General features: G+C 37.4%; 1 protein-coding gene across 2 annotated transcripts in view; it reads left to right on the top strand.

Annotated features, from left to right (window-relative positions):
• Nucleotides 1-26,676, top strand: part of zmat4a (zinc finger, matrin-type 4a) — a 115,010-nt gene that overhangs the window by 26,300 nt on the left and 62,034 nt on the right. For both annotated transcript variants that reach the window (XM_079870895.1, XM_079870894.1), the window contains exons 2-3: nt 747-848; nt 26,111-26,200. In XM_079870895.1, coding sequence (XP_079727021.1) covers nt 747-848; nt 26,111-26,200 — 192 coding nt within the window. The remainder of the gene's footprint in view (nt 1-746; nt 849-26,110; nt 26,201-26,676) is intronic.

Here is a 26,676-nt window from a genome sequence, read left to right as displayed (position 1 = left end):
ACGAGGCAAAGCATAACTACAGAGTGATCAGTTCATTCATTATCCAGGACACGCACAAATAAATTGTACAAAAATTGGTAATGTACAAAATCAGTAAAGTTTTTCTTTCTAGCATTTGCCTAATGTATAACCTGGAATCAAAAAAATCTGTGCTGTTTAGTGAAGAAGGTTTCTTAGTTTCTTTAGCTCTTTATTACTTTTTCTCCTCTACCTGTATCTGGCAGCAACTAATATGGGAATTTTAAGCCCTTGACTTGTTCACTTATCTTCTGCAAAGCACATGGTATTGAGGTTTAAAGTTAACTTTGTGAAATGTATTTTATTTGTTGGTGCTTTGCATTGGATTGCCATTTGAAAAATGCATATTTCGTCACATGAAAATCATATGAAGGTTTTTATCTGTTGCTCTTAAACCGCTCCTGTCTGTTTAAAATCCGTTCTGGGAGTGAAAAGCAGCTCCAATAGAGACATGTCATGACCTTGTGCTTGCTCTGTGTTTTAATATGTGACGCATGCTGAAATAATTAAAGTGACGGAAACAACATGCCTTCATGAATATTTCATGTGACACATTTTCATGACAGTGCACTGTTTTTCCCTAAAGTACGTCTATAATAGCTGTGCAGTAGTTTCAATTAAACTTCTATCATATTCAAATTCATTTGTGCCTAGTGATGAAAGTGTATGTAATGTGTATAATGAAGTGCTTATATATAACAATATTAAAATATTTTTTTTTTGTCTAGATGAAGTCAACAGAGGTGGATCAAGGCCTTTTCACAGACAGTTACTGCAAAGTGTGCAGCGCTCAGCTCATCTCAGAGTCTCAGCGAGTGGCGCATTACGAGGTGAGACCAGGTTTCTGTCTACATCCTGTCTGCTTGTATATAGAAATCTCTCTCTGCCTTTTTGTTTGTTTGATGTTAGTAATTTTAGATGCTTTTATCTAAAGTGTACTTATCATAGGGACAATCCCTCTGGAGCCACCAGAGGTTAAGTGCCTTGTTCAAGGACACTGACAGTAGTAACAACTAGTGCAGTGGTTCCCAAACCGGTCCTGGAGTACCCCCAACACTGCACGTTTTCTTTGTCTCCCTAATCAAACACACCTGATTCAACTCATTAGCTCATTAACCCATGTGATAATGAGCTGATGAGTTGAATCAGGTGTGTTTGATACAGGGTACTCCAGGACAGGTTTGGGAACCACTGAACTAGTAAATACAGCTCCCACACTGTTAGCCTGCTTTCTGGACATTTTCTGTGATTGCTCATAGAAGGCTCTGTGTGCATGTCCTCTGATCTGTGTTGTGAGGAATAGCAGCTTAGCTGTATTGCACAGTGTTTCCCTGTGGTCACTGAACTGTGAGTTATATGGCCACTCGTCAACAGAGCTGTAACCTGAACTGGCCCGGACGGGAACATAATGTATTTGCCCAGACAGGCATGGAGTACGACAAGAAGATAGTTTGCTGGTCAGTGTAAAATATTCATTCTGGTTTTGTTTTGTGTGAGCATGTAATTCAGTTAGATTGTCCCATGAGGACTGAACGATCTAGCTATTTAACCAGTACAATTTCACTTAGTAAAGCACAGAAAATTCAGCAACCGAAATTGAGCGAAACGGCAAAAAAAAAGAAAAAAGAAAATTTGGGCTGCTGGGTCAGTCAGCCTGTTTACTCTGTGTGAACTCTGACACAGTCAAAACGCATCAGTGAATGCACTTCATCGCCAAAAATGGTAGAGTAGCAATGTGTAACATTTGTTCGGCTGTAATATTGAGAGGCATGCTCATTGCTGGTTAATTTTACCACTACTGGTTAATCACCTGTGAACACACCCTGAAAAGTTCAATTACCCAAAATGTCATTACAGACATTTTATTTTCGGTTTCCATTTTCGGCTAAATGAATACTTTGGTTTTTGTGTTTTTGTAAAAAATTAATTTCGGTGCATTACTAATTTATTATCCGGTGGGAAAAGGCTGTCCATAGTGCATCTGAGACAGCTGGGTAAATTGCTAAAAGCTGCTAAAAAGCTAAAATCTTTTTGATGATTTTGGCTTAGATTTTGCAAACCTCCACAGGCATTAAATGAAAAATGCTGTCATGCTCCTAATGTGGAAAGACATGCAGTAGGAACTGTAATTTTGTGTGGAGACCCAGATTTATGAAGGAGAGTTTTTCTTGTCTCTCTTGCTGTCTCACTTCAGACAAACTCCAAAGTGTATCGAATGCGTGCTCAGGTATCCACGTTTATTAGAGAAAACATTAGTATTTAACCGCCACTTTTAAAGAGCCACATGTCTGACTTAAGCATTTTATTAGAGTCTTTATAAGAGGCTTTGAAAAGTGCTTGGGAACATACAGAAGAAGTGTAGAATTGGTGTTTATTTACAGCCCAGCAAATATCACCCTTTTGTAGCAAATTGGCTCTATGAAATATTAATAATCAATAATAACTGGTTATAATTGATTTATGAATATTTGGATCAGTTAATATAATTAACTTAATGTCGTAAATTAATATTACAATCAATTAACCTGTTTGTCCCATGAACACTCAGGATTAATTGTTTATTAACTCTAAGAAATGTACATTACTGGGGCATTGGAAATGTCTTTCTTAATTTACAGTACTACTAAGAGCAAGTAGACAAAATCTATGAATTAGTGACTCCAGTTATGAGCTTGAGACACGGACAACTTTACGTGTGACATGAACAAGATTTTATTAACTAGTCTAAACACTTAAACTACTCTAACATACACACACATACATGCATACAGTTTACCAAGGGAAAGAGAGCTGAAGCAGAATACAGGAAAGCAAGAAGTTATAGCATTGTTTGAAATTCAGCAGATCAACAGCCTTGAGCAAACCATCAGTTTAGTTCTAACACGCCCTTCTTTAAAAGGGGTAAGGATACTTAATGTATCAAATAATGAGACTAAGTTTGATACTTGCATGTCTCGCCCATTTGAATTAAACTGTCCTGATGCAATTTGTTGAGGCTCCAGCTGATCTTTTCTGATGTGGTCTTGATGAGATGTACCAGTGGTAGTCAGAGTATCTTTGGTGAATGGAAAGACAAGGCCGCAGCCTGGCACAAGCTTGGTGGGTCCTTAGAAAACTTCTAGTTCAGCATCATCTTAACGTCAGCATTCCAGAAAAGAGTAAGAGAGAGCTAAGAGCTGATCTTGTGGTCAGTGATTTTTAAAGCGTGAAGATGTCACACCCTCTGGAGGTGTGTGAGCCAATGAGAAGATTTCCCTTTGGAGGGAGATTTTACTTTACGACCCATTGTTCAAGCAGGCCTTTGAACATGTAATTTGATTGGATGTTTAACACAAGAATCTTTAAGATGCTTATAATACTAATGCGTCACAAAGTTAGCACAATGTAATGTAAATTAACAAATCGGGGATGAAGATTGGAGTTTATAGAGACCAAATATGCCACATATGATTTTGGTTAACCATAGTATGCAAAATCCGAAACATTAACCCAATAGAGTTTACAAGAATACAAAAGCCTAACCACATAAAAGGAAAATCATGAGGTTGGAAAATTAGATACATGTTTACACATTTCTCAAGTGGTTATATATAGAATATATAGGATCAACAGGGTTTATTTCTCCTCCTCAGCGAGAATTAAGTGAGAGTCACAGCTCTCTGGAATTTTCTTTTGGGGTCGTAAAACTCTTATCAGTCTCAATGTGTCCTGTAACAGGACACCGCGTTCTGCCAGTGTTTTAGCTTCACTGGTGATGTTAGTTTTGGGGAAAGTTTCACAGGCCTTTGTTGGGAGAGTGAATTTGCTGGATTATTGATTAAATATAATGCATAATTTGTGTGTGTCTGATTGGTCCAGACGCTACACTTTTTTTATGATGCTGCATTTTTATAGTGGCAGAAAAAGGAAAAAAGTATATTTGATCTCTATATAAAAAAACATTGTATCATGATTTTCAGAGATGCAGTAAGGAGTACCAGCATGTAGGGATGCACGATATATCGGCCACCATATCGGTATCGGCCGATATGTTAATGTTTAATGTTATTGTTATAGGCCCAAAAAATAATTTGGCCGATATATTAAAGGCAGTAAATAATGGATTATTTCCTTCAGCTGAGACACTTTAGATGTGCACTGTTTGCCATGATGGTTTTAAATTGTTTGAAATATGAAATATGCAAAAAAAGGGTACTATACGGTTATCCGGACCACACCTGACCACACGTGACCACAACCGCTCTTGGTTGGTCGTAACCCCAGTGACGGGTAGGTTTAGGGGCGGGGTTGGGGTAGGTCATCACATGTGGTCCGGATAACCGTATAGTACCAAAAAAAGTAAAATACAATTCAGTGCAACATGTGCAGCGCAAATCTGTCACATAAGCTACATAAAATTATAATGAGAACATTATAATTGTGTGCCTGGGACATGGCTTTTACTGATGAGACTTTTGTTTTTGTAATCAGGCTCTCAAAAATTATATAAAAATTTGGATTTAGATTTATTGGCCAATATGTCGGTTATCGGCTTTCGAATATAAAGAATTATCGGTTATCTGTATGAGCCAAAATTTTCATATTGGTGCATACCAGCAAGCTTTTGAAATTAAATATAAACTGTGAACATAAGGGCATGTCTCAAGTACACTCCAATGGCAATCAATAAACTGAAACATATTAGTGTCACAGATCTGCACTACATCTCCCATCACTCTCCTTGGTTCCCACCTGCACGTCATTCCCAATCACTCACACCTGCACCTCATCATCACCCTCATCACTGCCTCTATAGACACCTCACCCCAGCTCATAGTCCGGTCTTGTTTTCACATTGTGGATCTCCAGCGTCTCGTCCTTGCACAGTGTCTCCATTCCCTCCTGTGTTTATCTGCCTCGTCACCCACCGTAATTTCCATCATTTTCACCACTTGTTTTTCAATAAACATCCTGTTTATCACCCATCATCCTCTCCATCTGCATTACAGAACAATTACAAATGACTCAAACTTTCATTCATTTGCATGGTTCATTTACTAAATTCATATTTGAAGTATGCACATATAGTCTACTCAATCCTTTGTCATTCAAAAGAAACTTAGACATTTTTCCTGAACTAATAAGGTGCAAAAAACGTTGGCATTAGATTTTATATAGAAAAAAATATGTTTCCATTGAAATTGCCCTGGAGCTCATTTTATTGGATCTGAACTGTAGAGTCGAAACATCTACAGAGGCTTTAGCGCTCAGGTCATGGTTTTAGAAATTATGCTGAGGCACAATTTTTTTTTTCTTTGCGATGAGCTTTTAATCCTCACCCCTGAAACATCAAAGACTGAAAGAACGAAAGAGCCAACGACAGAGAGAGAGTGAGTGTATGGGAGACAGAGAGCGATAGATTGGGGGAGGAAGAGAAAATCCAGACATTTGAACTGAACAAATTAACATCAGCTGTATTAAAAGGGACATTAATAATGTAGAAAGACAATCATTGACAGGAACAGCCCTTCCAGAATTGGATTTCATTTTAGAGTCCTCAAGGCACCGGTAGGTTCCTTTATGTGCTCAATGCTGTTCCATACCTTTTCATGTGTATTACCAAAGACTGAGAATATCACAAGTACAGGTGTGATAGAAGTGATATAAATATTGTTGTGCTCCAGGAAAACATCTTCTTAATGTTAAATCCAAGCATTTGGTATAAGTAAATTAAAGATCCCTTTTTTCTATATATCCACTACTGACAATAGGTATGCAATGCCTAAAGCAAACAAAAGTTATCTGGCGTCTTTTAAGCAGTAAGCGAGGTCTGTGGCCTGTCTCTCCCATTGGGTGTAATCTCTGTGGTGCGCTATGCTATTTGATTTCTTTTTGTTGTCTCTCTCTCTTACTGTCCCCTTGGCTTATGTGTTTCCTCTAGGGCTGCACGATTTGGGGAAAATGTCATATTGCGATTATTGAGGTCAATATTGCGATTGCGATATAATTAAACAAATGGTTTCATGAGTCACCTTGCTTGGTTCTCAAGTAAAATGCACACACAGATTAGTGATAATGCTGAAATGTGTATTTCTCAATTCAAATAGCAAATAGCTCAATAGCAACAACAACTAAATGCACAGTTTTCAAATTAAAATACTATTTTTTTTATAAAATTAAATAGTGACACCTTTGCATTTCTGCAAACTTGTTATTGTCTCAATAGTACAATAGTATAAAATAAATGTATGAAATGTATCACTATTGCGTTAAATATTTTAACGCGTTAAACTGGACAAAAATAATGTCGTTTTTAGTGGAGGGTGGGTGTGAAATGTGCTAAATGAAATTAAATATATAAATATGAATATATTAAAATAAGTTCTACAGAACAAACTCTACAGAAAATAATTCAAACATTAAAAAATTACAGGTCAAATGTGTTTCTTTAGCTATAACCTAGAAACATAGCCTATGTAAATTTCATAGGTAACACTTTACAAGTCCCATTTGTTAACAAGGATGTATGAGCTAGCTTTCATGAACTATATGCATTATGCAATATACGTTTTTACTGCATGTATTAATATTTGAGCAGTGCAATTGTAACTTGATCATGTTAGTTCATTGAACATTAACTAAGGTAATAACAGATTAAATAAAAATTAAAACTCAATTTAAAATGTATTAGTAAATGTTGAAATTAACAAAATTGAAATCTTATTGTAAAGTGCTACCATTTCATATACAGTGAGGAAAATAAGTATTTGAACACCCTGCTATTTTGCAAGTTCTCCCACTTAGAAATCATGGAGGGGTCTGAAATTGTCATCGTAGGTACATGTCCACTGTGAGAGACATAATCTAAAAAAAAAAAATCCAGAAATCACAATGTATGATTTTTTTAAACTATTTATTTGTATGATACAGCTGCAAATAAGTATTTGAACACCTGAGAAAATCAATGTTAATATTTGGTACAGTAGCCTTTGTTTGCAATTACAGAGGTCAAACGTTTCCTGTAGTTTTTCACCAGGTTTGCACACACTGCAGGAGGGATTTTGGCCCACTCCTCCACACAGATCTTATCTAGATCAGTCAGGTTTCTGGGCTGTCGCTGAGAAACACGGAGTTTGAGCTCCCTCCAAAGATTCTCTATTGGGTTTAGGTCTGGAGACTGGCTAGGCCACGCCAGAACCTTGATATGCTTCTTACAGAGCCACTCCTTGGTTATCCTGGCTGTGTGCTTTGGGTCATTGTCATGTTGGAAGACCCAGCCTCGACCCATCTTCAATGCTCTAACTGAGGGAAGGAGGTTGTTCCCCAAAATCTCGCAATACATGGCCCCAGTCATCCTCTCCTTAATACAGTGCAGTCGCCCTGTCCCATGTGCATAAAAACACCCCCAAAGCATGATGCTACCACCCCCATGCTTCACAGTAGGGATGGTGTTCATCATTCTTCTTCCTCCAAACACATTTAGTGGAATTATGACCAAAAAGTTCTATTTTGGTCTCATCTGACCACATGACTTTCTCCCATGACTCCTCTGGATCATCCAAATGGTCATTGGCAAACTTAAGACAGGTGAGATCTTGCATGGAGCCCCAGTCCGAGGGAGATTGACAGTCATGTTTAGCTTCTTCCATTTTCTAATGATTGCTCCAACAGTGGACCTTTTTTTACCAAGCTGCTTGGCAATTTCCCCGTAGCCCTTTCCAGCCTTGTAGAGGTGTACAATTTTGTCTCTAGTGTCTTTGGACAGCTCTTTGGTCTTGGCCATGTTAGTAGTTGGATTCTTACTGATTGTATGGGGTGGACAGGTGTCTTTATGCAGCTAACGACCTCAAACAGGTGCATCTAATTTAGGATAATAAATGGAGTGGAGGTGGACATTTTAAAGGCAGACTAACAGGTCTTTGAGGGTCAGAATTCTAGCTGATAGACAGGTGTTCAAATACTTATTTGCAGCTGTATCATACAAATAAATAGTAAAAAAAATCATATATTGTGATTTCTGGATTTTTTTTTTTTAGATTATGTCTCTCACAGTGGACATGCACCTACGATGACAATTTCAGACCCCTCCATGATTTCCAAGTGGGAGAACTTGCAAAATAGCAGGGTGTTCAAATACTTATTTTCCTCACTGTAAATCCAAAGAGTCATGCTTAAAGAAGATGGCCATTTAAATATCTGCAAAGGCCAGAGCATTAAAATTACATAAATGTAGGCCTAGGCCTATATTACATGTATAGTCTCTCACTTTATTTGCTTCTATTTTAGAACACTTGATAAATATCTAATCTAAATAACAATATGTTATTAAAGAAGAAAGAACTGAAATCGAATGCGTTTCTGATTTGCTTATGTTTCTGTCGGCTACATGAACATATCAATGTTGAGAAAGCAATCACATCTCTAGCTTTAAATATGAAATTTGCTGGCTAATGAATGCATAAAAGTGACCAGCTGGATATAAACGAATGCAAATAGATGGTAACAATTGCGACATAAAACATTTGGGTCAGGTTTGCGTGTTTTTGTCACATTGTTTTAACCGCTTGAGGTAGCCATACTAATGTTATTCCTCTCAGACTCGACGGCTAATGCAGTATCTAGTCAACAAATTAATTACTTTATAATGATATGGCAATAGCCTATGTAGTTTAGTGTTCTGTATTCATTCCGCTTCCCTGTCTGTGTTTTAAATGCGCATCTGAAGTGTCAGCGATCTCCGTGAAGCTTGTTCTCTCTGTGCCTCATGTGTTAACGTCAACAACTCAGCCAGTGATAGTTTATTTGGCCTCTAGTGGCCACTCTCGTTCTGTATAATGCCATCAGTCTCTTCAGCGCTGTCGTACTGTGTAATGACTGCGCTCCCTTCTCAGCCGCTCCAGAAACGGACATAACCCGGAAAAACTATCGGTGTGGATTTTTGCCGATATCGATAGTTCCACCAATCAACTATCGGTACTGATATATCGGCAAAACCAATGAATCAGTCGACCTCTAATCACAGGTGAATTGTTCTTGCTGTAACTAACTATTAATGTGCATAGATCAGCACAGGAATCAGTCACAACTATATGTATTGCTTGGAAGCTAGTTGATTTTTCTTCCTCTAACCTGACATAAAACAAGACCTATGTGGGTGGTCAAAATACATACTACAGAATTAATGTAAAATTTCCTCTAAAATTAGGATAGAAAAAAATACATTGACTTACCATTTAGAATTACACCTCATCTACATTAATGCTATAAATGGTGGTCTACCAAGTTTTATGTTTCAGCATTTTTCTGTGATCTTTCTGAATATTGTCTGTGTGTGTGTGTGTACATTTCAAAAGCTTGCGTCAATAATATTTTGTTTTGAAAGAAATTAATATTTTTATTGAGCAAAGATGCATTAAATTGATCATAAGTGACAGTAAAGACATTTGTAATGTTAGTAAAGATTTCTATATGAAATGAATGCTGTTCTTTTGAACCGTTCATCAAAGAAACCTAAAAAAAAAAATGTATCAAGTTTTCCAAAAAAAAAAAAAAAGTGTTTTCAAATAATCAACATATTATAATGAACCATTACCGAAGACTGTAATGGCTGCTGAAAATTCAGTTTTGCCATTACAGGAATAAATTACTTTTAAAAAAATATATTAAAATAAGTTATTTATATTATAATAATTCATATTTAGTAAATAATATTTGACATTATTACAGGTTTTTTTTTTTTATATATATATATTTTTTATATTCAATGCAACCTTGGTGAGCATAAGAGTCTTCTTTCAAAAACATGAATAAATCTTTCCAACCCCAAACTCTTGAACAATAGTTTATATATTCATTGTGTGCATAATAAGCCGGCTTCTGCCGCAAATGTAAAAAACATTTATATTACAAAATGACTATATGATGTAAATGTGACTTTATATATGATTTATAATGATGCTTCATTTCTTATTTTAAACTATCTTTTTGCCATTTTTAATTTTAAGGTGGAAACTGTCTTCCACAAAAGTACAGTGTGTGTGATCCAAAACATTCACAATCAGTCCAACATCCAAAATCAGTCAGGAAATATGTCATGTGTTAAATTCCCTCATGCTATAAGATATAGGCTGCCTTACACGTGTATTTTTTTTTTGAGAGGTCTGACTTTGTTTCAGCACAACTCTATTAAACACATCTACTCTGTTATTATCTAAGTGAGGATCAGCAATGTCTTTAAATTTGACTCTAAATTTAGCTGCCTCAATTAGCTCCAGTGCAGCTGGCTAAATCAGGATGTTCTTGTTGGCCTAATAACCGCTAGAATCGTATAAAGAGAAGAAATAATTTATCTGTGAGGGGCTTCTTCAGATAGTGGTAATTAGAACAAGTTAGAATAAAATTACATAACCATTCAACAAGATATATATTTTTTTTACATCCCAGTGTCTCTTTCAAATTCAACTTTTTTTTTTTTCGTATGAAAAAGGCACCAGTCAATTTGTGGGTGAAGTAGCTAATATTGCACTTTCACAGTATAATGAATCCATTGTAAAGCTTAGATTCTCTGCCCGAGCCTGAGCCCAGACTCGGCCCCGTGGGCTGGGTCGGGCCGATATTTCCCGCCACTGTCCTCGGGCCAGATCGGGCCCTTGATAAAGCATGTCACGTGTCATGCGCAGGTCTCGTCCACTCGCACTCGCAGTCTTGCACGCGTGACGCATCACACCTGCTGTGCGTGCTGTACTATTCTGTAGCTTAAGTGCAACATGGAGCTTGAAGAAGCAAAAAAATAAAACAAACAAAGGAGAATTAACTTTGAGCAAGTTTGGAGGAAAATCGGAGGTATGCAAACATTTTCAACTAGTCGTGGGGAGTGACAACATATGTGTTGGCTTTGTCTCGTGCATTAAATGCGGCACGCTGCTCGCCTATGACAGCAAAAAGGTGACTTCGACGATGAACAGACACATGAAGCAGTCTTGCCATGACAGAAATTATGATAGTAGTCAGCCTCAGCCCTCAATGTCCTCTTTTGTTACTTTTCCGATCCATTCAATTATTTCTGAATAAACAAACAACGCAGTTTACATGCTTCTTCCTTGTCGCATTATTCATTAAGGTAATAATTAATAAATGCAAGCACAATTATGAACTTGATAAATGTTACAGATATGTTTTACTATGCACAAACAAATGCCTTTCAACTTACATGTGCAAAATTCAGAATTAAATTAATGTGCTGCAATTTGTACAAAAAGAGAGTCTGTAGTAGCCTACGTGTTTTAGCCATTAAATAAGCACATTTAGTTTCAAGTTTAAGTTTTGTTTTGAAGAAAGCTTTTCTTTAAAGTGAATTTCGTTTAGTATAAATTGTATCTTAATTTTAATACATTTTTCATCAACCAATTGCCTGGATTTAATACATAAAAAGCAATATAGCAGACAATATAATCATGACATGGAGGCGCCGGCGCGCCGCGGACACCATTTGAATCTCGTAACACACGCTGTCACCGAATTTACAAATGCACATCTTGCTTGTTGCTCACACACATATTATGTTGAAATAACAATGTTGAAGTAACATTATTAATAATAATTCATCTTTAAGAATAGTTGATTGAATGCTGAATGTTGTGCTTGTTCTTGTTATATAATATATATATATAACTGCGCAGCTCCTGCCTGTAGCCTAAATGATCTATAGCAGCACCTGTGTTAAAAAAAATTCTGTCGCCACCCCTGGTTATAACTGCCCACATATTAAAAATGGTCGGGTTTAAATCGGGTTTGGGCTCATAATTACAGTGAACGTGTTGGGCCGGGCCGGGCTCGGACACAACGTGCTCGGGCTTGGGTAGGGTCGGGCTTGATTTGTTGGGCCCGATCTAAACTCTAATCCATTGTAAGCTGATGTGACTATTTTTTTCCCTTTCATTGCTGAGAGCAGGCAGCTATATAAAGCATGTTTTGTCAAGTCAACCTGATAACTTTTTATTTATATTTATTTATTTACTCCAGAAAGGATAAATGCACCACACATGCAGGGCCACATTAACTATCGGGCTAGGCAGGGATGAAGCCTCAGGACCTGAGTAAGCAGGGGGCCTGTAATTGGCTGTGGAGTAGATTGACATGGCCACTGGGAGCACCTGAACTTTTCCCGTTGGGCCGATTGCCATAAACCACACTAGGGCTGTGTTCGAATTCGAACGGGTATCAAATATCAAACAATGTATTCGAATATCTACGAGCCCCACTACACCCCCCCCCCCCCCCCCGGAAAAAAAACAAACAAAAAAACACCGTAACAGAGATTCAATCACAAATTTATTAACAGTCTGATAGTCATAAACAGGACTCAAGCCATAGCCTGTCTGAAAAAAAATATTTGACTTAATGTTTGAAACAGCAGGTTATCAACTTAATCTATATGAAGTGCCAATATGCACTATGCATAGCCAATCACAAAATTAGGCTAACATTACATGGAAAAAAAGGTGCCGACCGGTTGTGCAGGAAAGTAGGCTATGCAGTCATACGATGTTGGACGCCTGTCCGTGTGCTGTGTCTCTGACTCTGCTGCCTCATTTGGATGGTAACTTGACAGGTGAGCGCAAAGTTTGGATGTCTTTTTTTTTTGTGCAAATTCGGCAAACTACCTTATCTTTAACGGTTACCGTATTTTCCGGAGTTGCATCAGTCAATTTATTTCACAAAAAAAAAAAAAAAAAAAGTGTTACGGAAGGGACAGTTCTCCATTACGGACGTGAGCGCTCTGAAAGTGGCACTAAAAGACTGCTTTAAAACTTACACAGAGACCTCAAACAGAAAGCACAAAGCCTGTCTTTAAATTTAATTTAATTTTGTATTAATTATATCTTGATTTTAATCAATGTTTCATCAACCAATTACCTGGATTTAATAAATAAGTAAATATTAGGGGTGTGAACCAACACTGTTCTCACGGTTCGGTTCGATTACAATTATCATGTCATCGATTCAGTTCAATTCGATATCACAATGCATCGCGATGCACTGCATCCTCAATTTTAAATTTTTCTTCAAAAGTTGCCTAATGTGTGCGCACGTGTGTGTGCTCGCCTGTTCAAACAGTGACATTCTAGTTTAAGTTTCAAGGGAGTAAAGCTTGTTTATGCCATTAAGAAAAGGAAAATCTGTCAAATAAATTTTGTTTTTAAGAAATGTTCATTTAAAAGCAGCGCTCATTAATCAGTGTATTATGTTACCATTAAAGATGCGGGCATCAACCGTTGCCGAATCCGCTGTTGAAGGTGACGATCATCCATTTATAATCACGCATAACAACACAGAATAATTGTAATTTGACCATCGGGTGCGGATACTTAAATCAGAGAAAGTTATTGGGGCGGGTCAGGGTGGATGATTTATTTTTGGCTACGGATTCGGGAGATGTTGGAGCTCATCCGCTTACTCTAAAGCAGTCAGACTCTGCCAGGCGTTAACAGCTCGGAGTGAAAACGGCTAACGTGGTTTATCAAGTTAGTGGTATTACCTCCTGCATATTCTATTTGTGCGTGACATGATCGCACACAGCGCGTGTCTTCTGCAGGTCGTGCTTACCAGGTTGTTCATAAAAGCCGAAATGTGCCCAGATGTAGGCTTTAAAAGTAGTTGGAGCATTTTTAATTACTCGCACTCGTGTCTCACCTCCCTCTGCCATTGTATGCTACTGCGACAAAGCACGTACACGACAAATGACGTCAGAAAAGCGTCAGTACATAATAATCGGTTATGGTCTATTACTGAACCGATACCGAATCGTCCTCGCCTGCATCGCGATGCATCGTAGAAACGATACATTTTGACACCCCTAGTAAATATAATAGAAAATAGATAATCACGACACGGAGGTGCCGGCGCGTGAACCTGGAGCTTGTCTCATAAATGACCTGAAACTCAGCATATGAGGTAGCCTACTTGCCTCACAGACCTTAGACATATATAGAAAGCTTGAAATGTCTACTTTTAAACAGAACAATTCAAAACGAAAGAAAACAGACTGTTCTCTGCTTATGTAATCCGTATGAAATGTGCATTTCTCTCTGCCGCGTTCACTACTGCGAAGATCACGAGTCAGCGTCGTCAACTTCATCTTTGCAGCCGACACTGACACAGAAAACACTTGTTTATTAGTAAAAAATTAAAATGTTTCCTTGCTATATTTGACATTCATAGTCATTACTTTTGCCGGTTCTTTGTAACAGCTTTTAGGTGCTTTATTGGCAGCGCCACCCTCACATGTTACATGAACGCATCACCACCGCATCAGCACCTAAAACATGGAGATTTATTTTCTTTTTGGGGGCATTTTGTTTGTGTTCAGGCTTTCTCAGTTGTCTTTAGGTTAATGTTTCAGTAAACAGTTTTTCAGTTGTTTTCAGTTAATTTTTTCAGGGGTGGGCTACAGGAGTCGCATGTAGCCTACTCTCGCGGCTGTAGACGGTAATGTATCGCTTGGTTCATGTCAGTCAGTGTGAATTAATTTTGATATAAATCCGGAAAATACGGTACTTTACCATCTACGGTGTAGAACCCAAAATATTTCCAGACACTACTTTTTAGATGAGTTGGGGTAGAATTGTCCGCTCATGCTGGCCGTTCTGTGCGTTATCTTCCATTTTCAAAACAGGGTGGCTTTTGGCTATTACTCGCTTGATTTGGTCATGGGCCTACTCTACAATACGTTTAGAGCGCCCACTACTAGATGAGATGGCTAACAATAAAATAAAAAACAAACTGTCTAATCATAGATTGTAAAAAATGCTCTACACATGGCACTTTAAAAACTGAATAGTTTATTTATAGTTCGATTGCAGATATTTCACGTCACGTTCGAATGCATATTCGAATATCGAATAAAAAATGACAGCCCTAAACCACACTCCCACATATTAAGCGCTGTTATTATGGCACGCCTGGGAAACAAAGACCAAAAGCCAAGCGATGAAACGGCTACCTGATTAAACTGCGTGCGCATCCAGCAGTTGCAGCGTGTGAGCAGCTGGACCGTCTCCTGCACAGCGCTGACAAACTTGTCTTGCCACTCTATCTGAGAGATAACCAATGCAAGTCGCTTGACTCATTTGAATTCGACACAAGCACAACATATGTGAACATTTAAAGGCTCTGTGGTGAACCTGAAACCAGATCGAATAGCTCCACGTAAACTGATGTGTCGGGGTAAACTGTACACAACGGTTATTACAAGCTTTTCAAAACACATAGCACCACCACTATACAAATTACCATGCAGTTAGGCTTCTAGCTTTAGAAATATGACATTCTGATATTCATTATTAATGTTACTATTATTATCCTTAGCCTACATTAAATATTAGGTAATATAAGGGCAAACAAGTCACTTTTATAGAGGTTGTTTTTTAGTGTTTAAGAGTTCATTACAAATACCATTGTTAGGGTGTAACAGTTTAGGACCCAAGGACCAGATGTTTGAAAGAAGACCCGGAGTCAGAATTATAATAAATTGAAGAAAAGTTTTACTGAAGATAGTTTGCAGTTTCATCAGCAGAAGTCAGCCTCAAGACTCACACACAATTCTGTAAATCAGGTGAAGTCACGTATAGTTGGACCCCTGTAACCTTAACTCGTCAGCTAGAAACAGATATATAGACCGCACATGTTGAGGGTCACATCAGAATGTACCTAAAAGCAGCTTGTTAACACTCACAGCAAACCATATATTTGAATCACTCATTGAATATAGAAATGATTTATGTAGAAATGCTTATCCTTGATTATTAATCACTCATTACATATACATTGAAGCAGCAGTGGATTCCAATCCACCCCCTTCACCATAGTTTATTATTACATTTTTATGCATTTGGCAGGTGCTTTTATCCAAAGCGACTTACATTGCATTTCAAGGTACACATTTTACATTCTTATCAGTTCTTGCTTTCCCTGGGAATCGAACCCACTCTACCGTTTGAGCTACAGGAAAGCTTATTAGTAATATTAAAAATTAATTTGCCTCAGATAGGCTTGACATGTCACTCGCATACCCAATGCAATTCTGCACTGTGTGTTCAAAGAGGGTGCCTCCACTGTTAGAAGACCCAAACAGGTATAAAAAAAAAAAAAAAGGGATCCGATAGATTTCAGCATACCAATTAACTCCTGGACCCAGGCAGCGCAAGACCAAGCTAAATGGAGGGCTGATCTATACAGAGGAAGGGCCTAGACCATGCCAACAACCTCCAGCGGCTAAAAGAACATCTCCGGGAATCCAACCAACTAATGTGAACTATGGTTAAACGTAACCACTATATCTCTGTATCCTATTGTCACCTGCATTGTTGCTCGTGACAGAAGCATGCCAAAACAGCAAGAACTATTACGATGATTCTCCTCTTCTAAGGAAGGGAAAGAACCCTCTAATGATAAAACTGTTTGCTTTGACCGCATATCTGCATTTATGCTTTTAATGTGTTGTAGCCCAAAACAAATTTATTTTGTATAGATGTGTTAAAGATATAATTTTTTTTAAAATACTAATTTCTATGGTAGAAAATGTTGTGGCACCAAGATGACCATGAGTTTGTCCCAGGGCCCTATGTGTTGTTAATGCACGCCTGCATACATGTTTTTCTGTTTATTCTCATTGTCAGAGCAGTGACTTCACAGGTTTGTTTCTGTCACTGATGCCAAACTAGCCATAACAGTGGGAGATTTACTGTTTGCAATGTGAAATGGTTTTTGGTCACATATTTAGATTAAGAGCAAAAACAGTCCGTAAATCCCCCAATTGTTTTTAATCTATTTCGGATGATGTTTAATTTTTTAATGAATATTAGGGCTGTCTTGATTTAAAAAAAAATCCTCTTTGTCTGTGTCGATTAACCGTCAAAATACCCGAAGCACATTCCACAAATGAGAATCCATGAACCGCGTTATTAGACTGTTTTCAAAGGCTGCATGATATTTTAAATCATAATATAGCATAGTGCTGTTGTGAAAATGTGTACAAGTGTTTCTCAGAGCTACTCCATTCACAGTTAATGCAGCTCTTCACAAACTCAGCCTCTCCATCTGCTGTTTGTTTGGGTTTCCAATAACGTGCTTTTGGGAACCCATAAAGTCTGATGCGCTTTGTTTCATGCAACATTTTTGACTATTATCATTTAAATCTCAGCAGCTCGGCTGACAGACTCTATCTCTCTCTGCATATGCTGCGAGTTTGATTTTCTTATAACGTTCATCTAGGTAAAAGTGCGCTATTTCACCAGATTTGTAACATAGGCCTAAATCATTTATAAATCTAAGCCAACATATAAGAATGCATTGATTTGTTTCTAAATATGCAACCTCTGTTGATCATCGCAATTTCAAAATAAAAGTTTAAACCCTCACTCAAGTTGTTTTGATATCCACATGTTCTTGTTAAAAAAAACTACAGTGGCTGTAGCATTTCTAACACAAAGAAGTGGCCAAATATTAAACATTAAGCGGACATTTGAATTAAAAATGTTTGGCCAATATAGAGTGGTACAGGTATGACATCACTTTGTAGGCCAAAACGCCAAAGAGAGTTAGCATTTTAGCATTCTGGTTCCATCGTCCTGAAGTCAAAGTTTTTTGAATGGGATTTTGGTTAAATGCCTGAAATAAGGTCTGTGGCGAACACAAATTCAAGACCCTTTCACGTTTTATTCTATGACATAAAACACATCAGTATTACCCCACTCGTGATTTTTTTTAGGCTGTTACGCGTCTTGAAAAAGGAGGTTGCTAACAAGTGGTTAAATGGGACTACAGAGGCTGTCGAGGAGACTAAACGTCATCACGCCGAACAGGTAGGCTCAGTCCGCTTTTATAGCCTCGTTATGCTTATAATGGTGCTCTTATAAACTATTCTAACTCAAACATTCTGGGAAAATGTTTTTAGATAAAAACTGAACGGAAGCTTAGTGGTGGTGATGTTAAAGTCGTGGGACCGTGGTGTAGTTTGTTTATAGCCTACCTTTAGCTTTTTACTTCTGGCGACTGCATCTTTGAAAATGATCTTGATGGACAAAATGTGCAAGTATCATTAACTTTTGTTGATCACAGAACTTGTTTTTTGCGCTAATCCAAGCCTATAGAAAAATCCTATTGTGTTTTAGTCAAGGGAACCAGTGTGATGCTAACTGACTGTTGGTCTACAAAGTGACGTCCTACCTGCACCACTCTGTTAAACAAGGATTTGATCATGCTGTATGTGTAACAACAACAATCACCAGGCCATTGGCACCCTCTCCAGGCATTTGTTATAATACGTAATGTACTTAAGTTGATTGTTTATATTATGTATTTTAACAGTGTTGTTCAATAAAACCATATGATTACCGGTACTTGCTTTTAATACTTTATTTGAACCAAATAGTATTGCCTCATTGCTATTATACCTATGTATTTTAAGTCATTTTAATTCATTTTAATAGTTATTGTTCACTTAGTTTTATTTTTATTACCACAATAAAATCTGATTACTTGATTAATCCTCAAAATAATCAGTTGATTACTCTATTACCAAAATAACTGTTAGTGAGTGACTGCCCTAATACACATATAGATTTGTTTTTTAATTGGCATGAAATTTACATTGTATTGTTGAAGACACAAAGCACAATACATCCATTCAGGAAAGCAGATGCTTTTTAAATCTTCGTTATTTAAGATGTGGGTTGTTATGCTTTGAGAATCTTGCAGATTATCTGGCAAAACTAAAGCCGTAGCAAAATTCTTAATCATCTTTACTGATGCTTTCTCTTAGGAGGGAGGAGCGGCAAACAAATTGGAAGATGAAAGTGTTAATGGACAGAACAAAGGCTTGTGAAACTGATGAAATATGGATGAGGGCCTGTCAGAAAAACATGAACACATATCATGTGAAGAGTCCTTGGGTCTAACTGAAATTCTTTCATACCCAAGACAAAAACTGATTGCTAATGAACTCACTTTTCCACACTTTAATCCCTGATTAGATTCACCATGCACCATGTTTTCAGAATGTCAAGTTATGTCTTACTGTTTGATGCTCAGGATTTTTACTTACTACTTGTACTCTTGTATTTATGCTAATGAATTTTTGTCTGTTCATTATTTCGAGGCTGTTTTTCACCCAGTAGTACTTAGTTCATACACATTCAGGTTATGTTATCCTTTTAATAATAACAAGATCCATGTATTTTTTTCTTTCTTTTTTTCTATAAATACTTTGCTGGAGGGTGTTCATGTTAAAATATGTCTGAGGGTTTGTTTGAAATGTTTCCACAAAATAATGTTACAAGAAGAACAATAAGCAGCAATAAAAGCCTGTCCTAGTTTTTTTTTCTTTTTTTTCTCTCGTTGTAATACGGAGGTGCTGTATCACCACCAGAGGTGTCTATCAATCTTCCAACACCTGACGCATGGTGCAGATGCCGGTGCAAGGTAGTTTTGGCTTAAATATGAAATCCCACTCTGTTTCCTGGCATTCTGTCTTCCTGCTCCCCAAACTCTGGGTCTGAACATGGTATAATGACTAAGCAACTGGAGGCCAAATTGGGAAGATGTGAATAGTGCTTTGGAATAGAATATGCAGTGTATCTGTGGCATGTTGTCAACCCAGATTATTTGATGCAGATGACTAATTTAAATTTATAGCTGTACATTTATTCATCTGTTGGATTTTTACAATTTAACACGTTTTTTATATCTTTGTATACCTTTAGAAGTGGTGCTGGGAAATGGTGTAACTTTATTGGTATTTTCAGGGCCGGATTTACCTCATGCTGAGGCATAGGCAAAATATTTTTTTTGCCCCAAAAAATTTGGTACCAAAAATCAAATGCTACTTTTGAGGAAATGGAAAAACTTATTTTTAAAAACATAATTTAAACACTGTGTTGTCAAAGTTTATATTGTGGTATTATATTTTATCATATTCTTGCATGTGTCATTGTATAATTAACATTTTACCTAAATCAACCTCATGAAGTTACGAAGGTTTTGACTTGCGAATGTCAGACATAGACTGCTTTTTTCTGTCATTAGAATTACCTGAGGCAGTACGTTTTTTTCCTGAACTTACTGGTTATGAAGTTTATTGTAGCTTTGTGTATCAGTTTTTTCTGTCATTTGATTTGTCCAAACCTCATGTTATAAAAGATGAAGTGCTACGCACATGCTGTTTAAGACTGTACTGGCTATGACTCGACAGAAAATGCTAGACTAAGACACTCTTCTCCGCTCCTGAAATTCATGAAATATTAGCCTTTGGGTCCAATTCTCACTATTAAATAGTTGCACTTATTAGCATGTATATCACTAGGATATTGGCTGTTTATTAATACTTATAAAAAACATATTAATCCCTTATTCTGCATGATTCTACATCCCTTAAAAGCAACACGGAGGTTGAGGTGCCTGTTTCCATCTGATGACTGATAGCTTTGAGGCTGCAGATAGTCTACATTTGAGGCAAAAGTTGTAGTTAATAGTGAGAATTGAACCATAATCTATAGTGTGACCATATACCGGTGTTTTGCCTGAGAAGTTTATCTATGTATTATCTTTTTACTCTTTTAATTCATTTTATAACTGTCATATATCTATTTTAATTTCTTTTATAGGGGTAAGTGTACCCATTAAGCCCATGTACCCTTTAAGCCCACTTTCAATTCTGAAGTCAAATTAAAAAAAGAGAAAATAATATTTTATGCTGCTTATTATTTTAACCAATCCAGTGATTTGTTACTTCCCTGGCATTTTTAATTGCATACCAATTACATTTGGCAATTTTGAGTTAGCCCCACCCATGTGCATGCTGTCTCAGGGGACCTCACACAAAGTCACCCCAAAACTTTGGTGTTTCGGGACCCTTCAGATATCAACACATTTCAGCAATTTTCAGCCATTTCTTTGGTAACTACATTGATGTTATGTCAAATAAGAGATAAATGTTTTGTTTTTTGTGTATGAACAAATAGTACTTTATCATTTTATATCATTTTCCTTTAAATGGAAAGATGAGTTTTTATTAGCTTGCGTTCAAAGCTAATCTCTAGGTCAAACCATTAGCCTTTCAGAAAGATAGACTGCCAAAGAATTAAGCATGTGAACTGCAAACAATGAATGTTTTGTGATTCATTTTACATTCATTTACAAATAAATGCATCATAAATGGTTTTGTAGAGAAGATTATTTTTATAAATTAACTTTTTTTTAAGATGGGCTTAAATGGTACAGTGCCACAAAACGCATGCAAACTAGAGCCAACACAAGCTAACCTTAAATGAAAAAAACTTAACATTTCTCAGTGTGGGCACAATGAAAATTACTATGATACTAGTCCACAGTATATTTAAGCTCCATGCATGTATTTGTAAACATATCTTAAATTTTTAAAGGAAAACATTGTCTTTTTTCACCATTACTCACTGTGTACCATTTAAGCCCACCTTACAGTATGTATTTCAATGAGGAATCCCTCTAATTGCAAACTTTGATACATTTTTTGAAAGTGTTTAAAGATAACATGTCTTTGTGTGCTTTTACCTTACTAACCTTTTAACCTTACCTTACTTACACACAAATTACACACATTCATTCAAATGAGATAGAGCCCGGTTTGTCCTAAAGTCCTGTATGTATAACCGGGCATAATTCGGGAGCCAAGCTGAGTTTAGGCTTGAGATTCTGGGCATGGAGAACTCCCAGAGGAACCCTATATTCCCCACAGTCCTGAGCCCCTGGGACCGTCCGGCTCTGAGATACCGCCACTTCCTGTCCAGCTTTGACCGGGCAAAACTTGGGGCCCAAGCAGAGTTGGGGCTCTGGACTCCGGGCATGGAGGGGTCACCCAGTGGGCCGCCTATGCCGGGAGTATTGAGCCCTAACTCGGCTTTCTTCCCGAGGTATGGTTACTTCCAGTGGAACTTTGATTGGGCATAACTCCAGAATCAAGCCGACCAGTGCCGTCGCTGGTGGGGTGCGAGGCCCTGTGCGAACCTGAAATGCGAGGCCCTGCTCTTTGATGTGTAGGCCTATATTGCGCATGAATTACAGTCACACGGACGTAGCTGTTCTAACTCTTTTGCACGCATAATCTTGCTGCAATACGTTTTTATCAAGTAGAATAATACAGCATAATCATGCACATAGTCTCAGCTATGACTTTTTGCTATTTATTTCAGAGGGGAAAAAAATCAACTGTGCAACCACAAATGGCTTTTCAAGTCAGCCGGATAATTTTCATCGAGAATCCGCCTACGCAATAACGTGTATCTTAATGGTGCAGTGGTAGAACTTTCGCCTAGAGTGCCAGAGGTCGTAGATTCGAATCCGCTCTCGTATGGTTTTATTTTTCTCGTATAATGTTAGTTTTTTTTCTCTCATCAAAACCGATTATGTTAATCAGTGGTTGTATATCAAGCAGGGACACATTTGTGCGCATTATGTTAGAGTATCCACAACGGATTGAAGCGCGCGTCGAGTGAAGACAGTGCGGCGTGTGCGCAAGCCACACGAGAAAATGTATCTGCGCCACTGATCGCAGCGGCAACGAGCACTTTGATCACTTGATTTAAAAAACACATTTCAGCGCTAGATCTTCTTTTTATTTAAAAAAAAAAACGAACGAAATGCTCTGCCAGTTAACTGGATATGTTTTATTTAATTGTAGAATTGTTACATTCGTGCCGCGAGATGTTTTAAAAAGTGTTGGAAAAACAAAAAAACAAAAACAAAAAAAAAAAAACAGCAGGATTGCGAGGCCCCCTATTGGCGCGAGGCCCTGTGCGGTTGCACAGTTCGCACAGTCTATGCGACGGCTCTGAAGCCGACCCAAGGCTGCATACTCCCGGTGTGACCTAAGAGTCCCCAGAAACCTGGAGCCCCAACTCGGCTTCCTTCCCGAGATACACCCGGTTAAACTTACACCTTTGACCAGGCATAACTTGGGAGCTAAGCCGGCTTAAGGCTACAGATTCCCGGTGTGGGGGGCCCACTAGGAGCCCCCCCTAAGCCCAGAATATGGAGCCCCAACTCGGCTTGGCTCCCGAGATACACCCGGTCTAACTTCCAGCTTGATTCCAGCTACAACTCCAGTCAAGCCAACTTAAAGCTCCAGACCACCGGCCACTAACACCTACCCATCCCACCCAGGTCTTTAATCAAACATTGGCAAAAGGATTTTTTTTTTATTCTTCCCTGTCACTGAATAAATATGTTGATGTTTTACTTCTTTAAAATCAATAAAAAAATATATATTTTATGAATCAAAGATGATGTGGGCTTATTTGGAACACATGCGGGCTTAAATGGTGCCAAAGTACCAATTTAGCCCATGCCAGACTTCTGACTTTATTCCTAAATTATCTTAATTTTATATTCTGAAATGTACATCAACTAATTAATAAATTTTCAAATGAGAGATTGATCTAGCATTTTAACAAATTATTTTTCTTATAAACTGTCAATATCTATGAAAAAAACTAGATTTAGATTTTGGTGGGCTTAATGGGTACACTTACCCACTGTTTTAATTGTCCTTGCTTTTATTTTGCGATTATTTTAATTTCTTTCTGTAAAGCACTTTGAATTGCCATAGTGTTTGAAATGTGCTATATAAATAAACTTGCCTTGCCTTGCCTATATTTTGAACTATATTTTAGAAATGTGCATAAACATTACCCCCTATGGTAATGACATAATTCTGTCTTTCTTCTAGCACTCAAAACTCTACCAAGCTAGCTAGCCATGCAGTACATCAGTATTGACAAAACCCCAGAACAACTTAAGAACAGTTCGCAGCATGTGCAGGATTTAATGTGTTGAATAAATTGGTCTTTTCCTTATGAACCATTTTTCCTTTCAATTACATTGTCAGATTGAAAAATCTACAAGACAAAATTCAACTCAGTGCTCGGTTGCCATCGGGGTTCTTCTAAAATGTGTCTCAGCATGAAAGTGTCTATGTGCCACCAAACAGTCTTTGACTGGCTTTAATTTGTGTGTCCTTATGGCATGCAGACTGGTGTTATTCCTAAAGGTGCTTCTGCTTTTCCCTTGATGAATCCGTTTTAAAAAGCCCCCTTGGAAAATGAGAATATTCTCCAACAACTACACTACTAGTTTAAAAAGGTAAATTAGTGAGTATTAGAAACTGCAGCGTCATCATGTTTGAGGTAATAAAGATATGATGTTTTAGGTAAAACTGAGTCCTATTCAAGTGAATAAACTTGGATGTGGTGTGTGGAACAGCCCTCAGTATTGATTGGGTCATCTACTCTTTAACTCACTTTTGATGTGAAAACATAAAGCAAACCCTGAAGGAGACACGTCTCAGCCAACAGTCCTTTACCAGTGGAGTGTGGGTCCTTTTACAGTAATGAGTCTTGAAAGCTTTCTCTATTTGCCATTTATTTTCCCCCTGTGCTTACCCATGAGTAGATCTTGATGTTTTCCTCTGGCCAAATGACAGTGAGGTTTGGAACATCATGTGCTTGTTGTGCTTAGAGCTAAATTGTGGCTCTCTACATCTATTGCTGTGACAGTTCAACCCCAATCTGAGTTTACTTCACTCTTCGAGACTAGTTTAGTCTACCTCCATCATGTAATAACCTTACCCAAGACTCCCATAAGGACTGGAATCAAAAGTACTTAACAGTATACTTCGGGTCAGATTAGTCCACAAGTGTAATTTCTTCAAATGCAACCCCACTATTTGTTGCTGAGGAATGTGGCTGTAAAGCGGTTAATCTCAAACTACTATTCCCCCCATCACAATGTCACTTTAGGGGCTCTGTAGAAAACAGTTGTGCCTTTCAGGATTCTATGATAAATAGAAAGTTCAAAAGAAAAGCATTTACAATGTCACAAAAATTATATATAAAATAAATGTTTTTACTGTCGCTTTTGATCAATACAACACATCATTCATTGCTGAATAAAAGAAAACAGAACAAAAATATATATATATTTTGTAATGTGAATATATATATATATATATATATATATATATATATATATATATATATATATATATATATATATATATATATATATATATATATATATATATATATATATAGTTTTATTTTTTTTTTAAATCAGTTGATAGCTCCTGACTATTAAACACTGACAGGCAAAAGTGTATACAGACAAATTTGCATATTTAGTGTTTGCTGGTGTTATGGGAAACTGAAAGGAAATTATGGATAGAATTGTTGTCGAAGAGGTTGAAGAGAAATGAGTATGTTTGTATTTGCACACTCTCCAGGTGCTGCATCATTCTCAATAATTCTCAATAGTTCCATCTGTCTCTTTCGATCTCTCCATGTCTTTTTTCGCATTTACTCTCTTGAGGGGAGAAATAGGAGGACTGGGTTAATAAGATTCTCTCAGGCAATCTTCAAACACAAGGTGACACATCACATTCATCTGATTCGTCAGATCTGTTTCATCCAGGTCCATGTGTCATTTTTTTTTTTGTAAGTCTAAGAAAAGCAGACAGGAAATATTTACTTCTTTAAGAGGAAAGGCTTTCAATGCAGATTATTCCAGTGCCATTCTGTCCTTCATTTGCACACTTTGCCTCTTGCCTTTGTGTTTAGGATGAAGTTCAATTACCCTCTTGTCAAACAACATCATTTTCAGGTAAACTGAGCCGTGAATTGATTTGGCCCACTCTCTGAAAGCTGGGCTGTCAAATCCAAGTAATTGATGGGTTTGTGATTTGTGGCTCCACACTCACTTAACGCCAACCACAGTAATTATTTATTGGCCTGTGCATATGATGGGCGCTGCCAATCGCTTCACTCAGTCTGCTCCAGTGCTCTCTTTTATGGTAATTTTTTTACTTTTTAGTTTTTCTTCACAATTCATAAATGTTCTAGTCTGCCCATGGATTGTAAACTCAGATAGGTGAACCATGAAATATAAAAATGTATAAGGATAATAAAGGCACAGATCTTTCACTTTGATTCAATACAGCCATCTTATTCTCTTACAATACTGTAATTGCAGAACAATGTGATTGTGTACAAAATTAAAAAACACCCCCCCCCCCACTCTTCTCTTTCAGAGCCGGAAACATGCAAACAAAGTGCGTCTGTATTACATGTTGCATCCAGTAGATGGGGGATGTCCAGCTAAGAAGCTCAGAACAGATGATGTGAGTATTTTATAGAAATGACACCCCTATTATGTGTTCATAAATGACTACACTTGCTTTTTTTATCCCAGCATATATTCACATTATAGCTGTTGTCATACCTCCTGCCCTGAACCATTCTTTGAAAAGATCAGGGTGGTGAACATTTTCTTTTAATGAGCTTTCTAGCCAATGCTCTCCACAGCCAACCTTTTTCACAGTAATGTGCTTCATGAACCCCAGCCATTAAAACACTTCATTTTGTTCACACATCCAAACATTTAATTAAATAGACTCAAGTTTTCTTGTGTAGTCAAGATGCAATCATCTTTTGAAATCTCTAATACATTTTAATAAATCAGTAATACATTTTAATTACAAAGAAGCACACTGCATCTGTGGACAGTTTTGCTGTTATTAATGTATCACATTTCCTGCCATGGAATATATCTGGATATGTCTATATATTTACTCAACATATAGCCATTATTGTCAAA

This window comes from Squalius cephalus (assembly GCF_949319135.1).
Source record: "Squalius cephalus genome assembly, chromosome: 5".
Taxonomy (NCBI): domain Eukaryota; kingdom Metazoa; phylum Chordata; class Actinopteri; order Cypriniformes; family Leuciscidae; genus Squalius; species Squalius cephalus.
The sequence above is the reverse complement of the archived record's forward strand: the minus strand, read 5'-3'. Positions and strand labels throughout refer to the sequence as shown.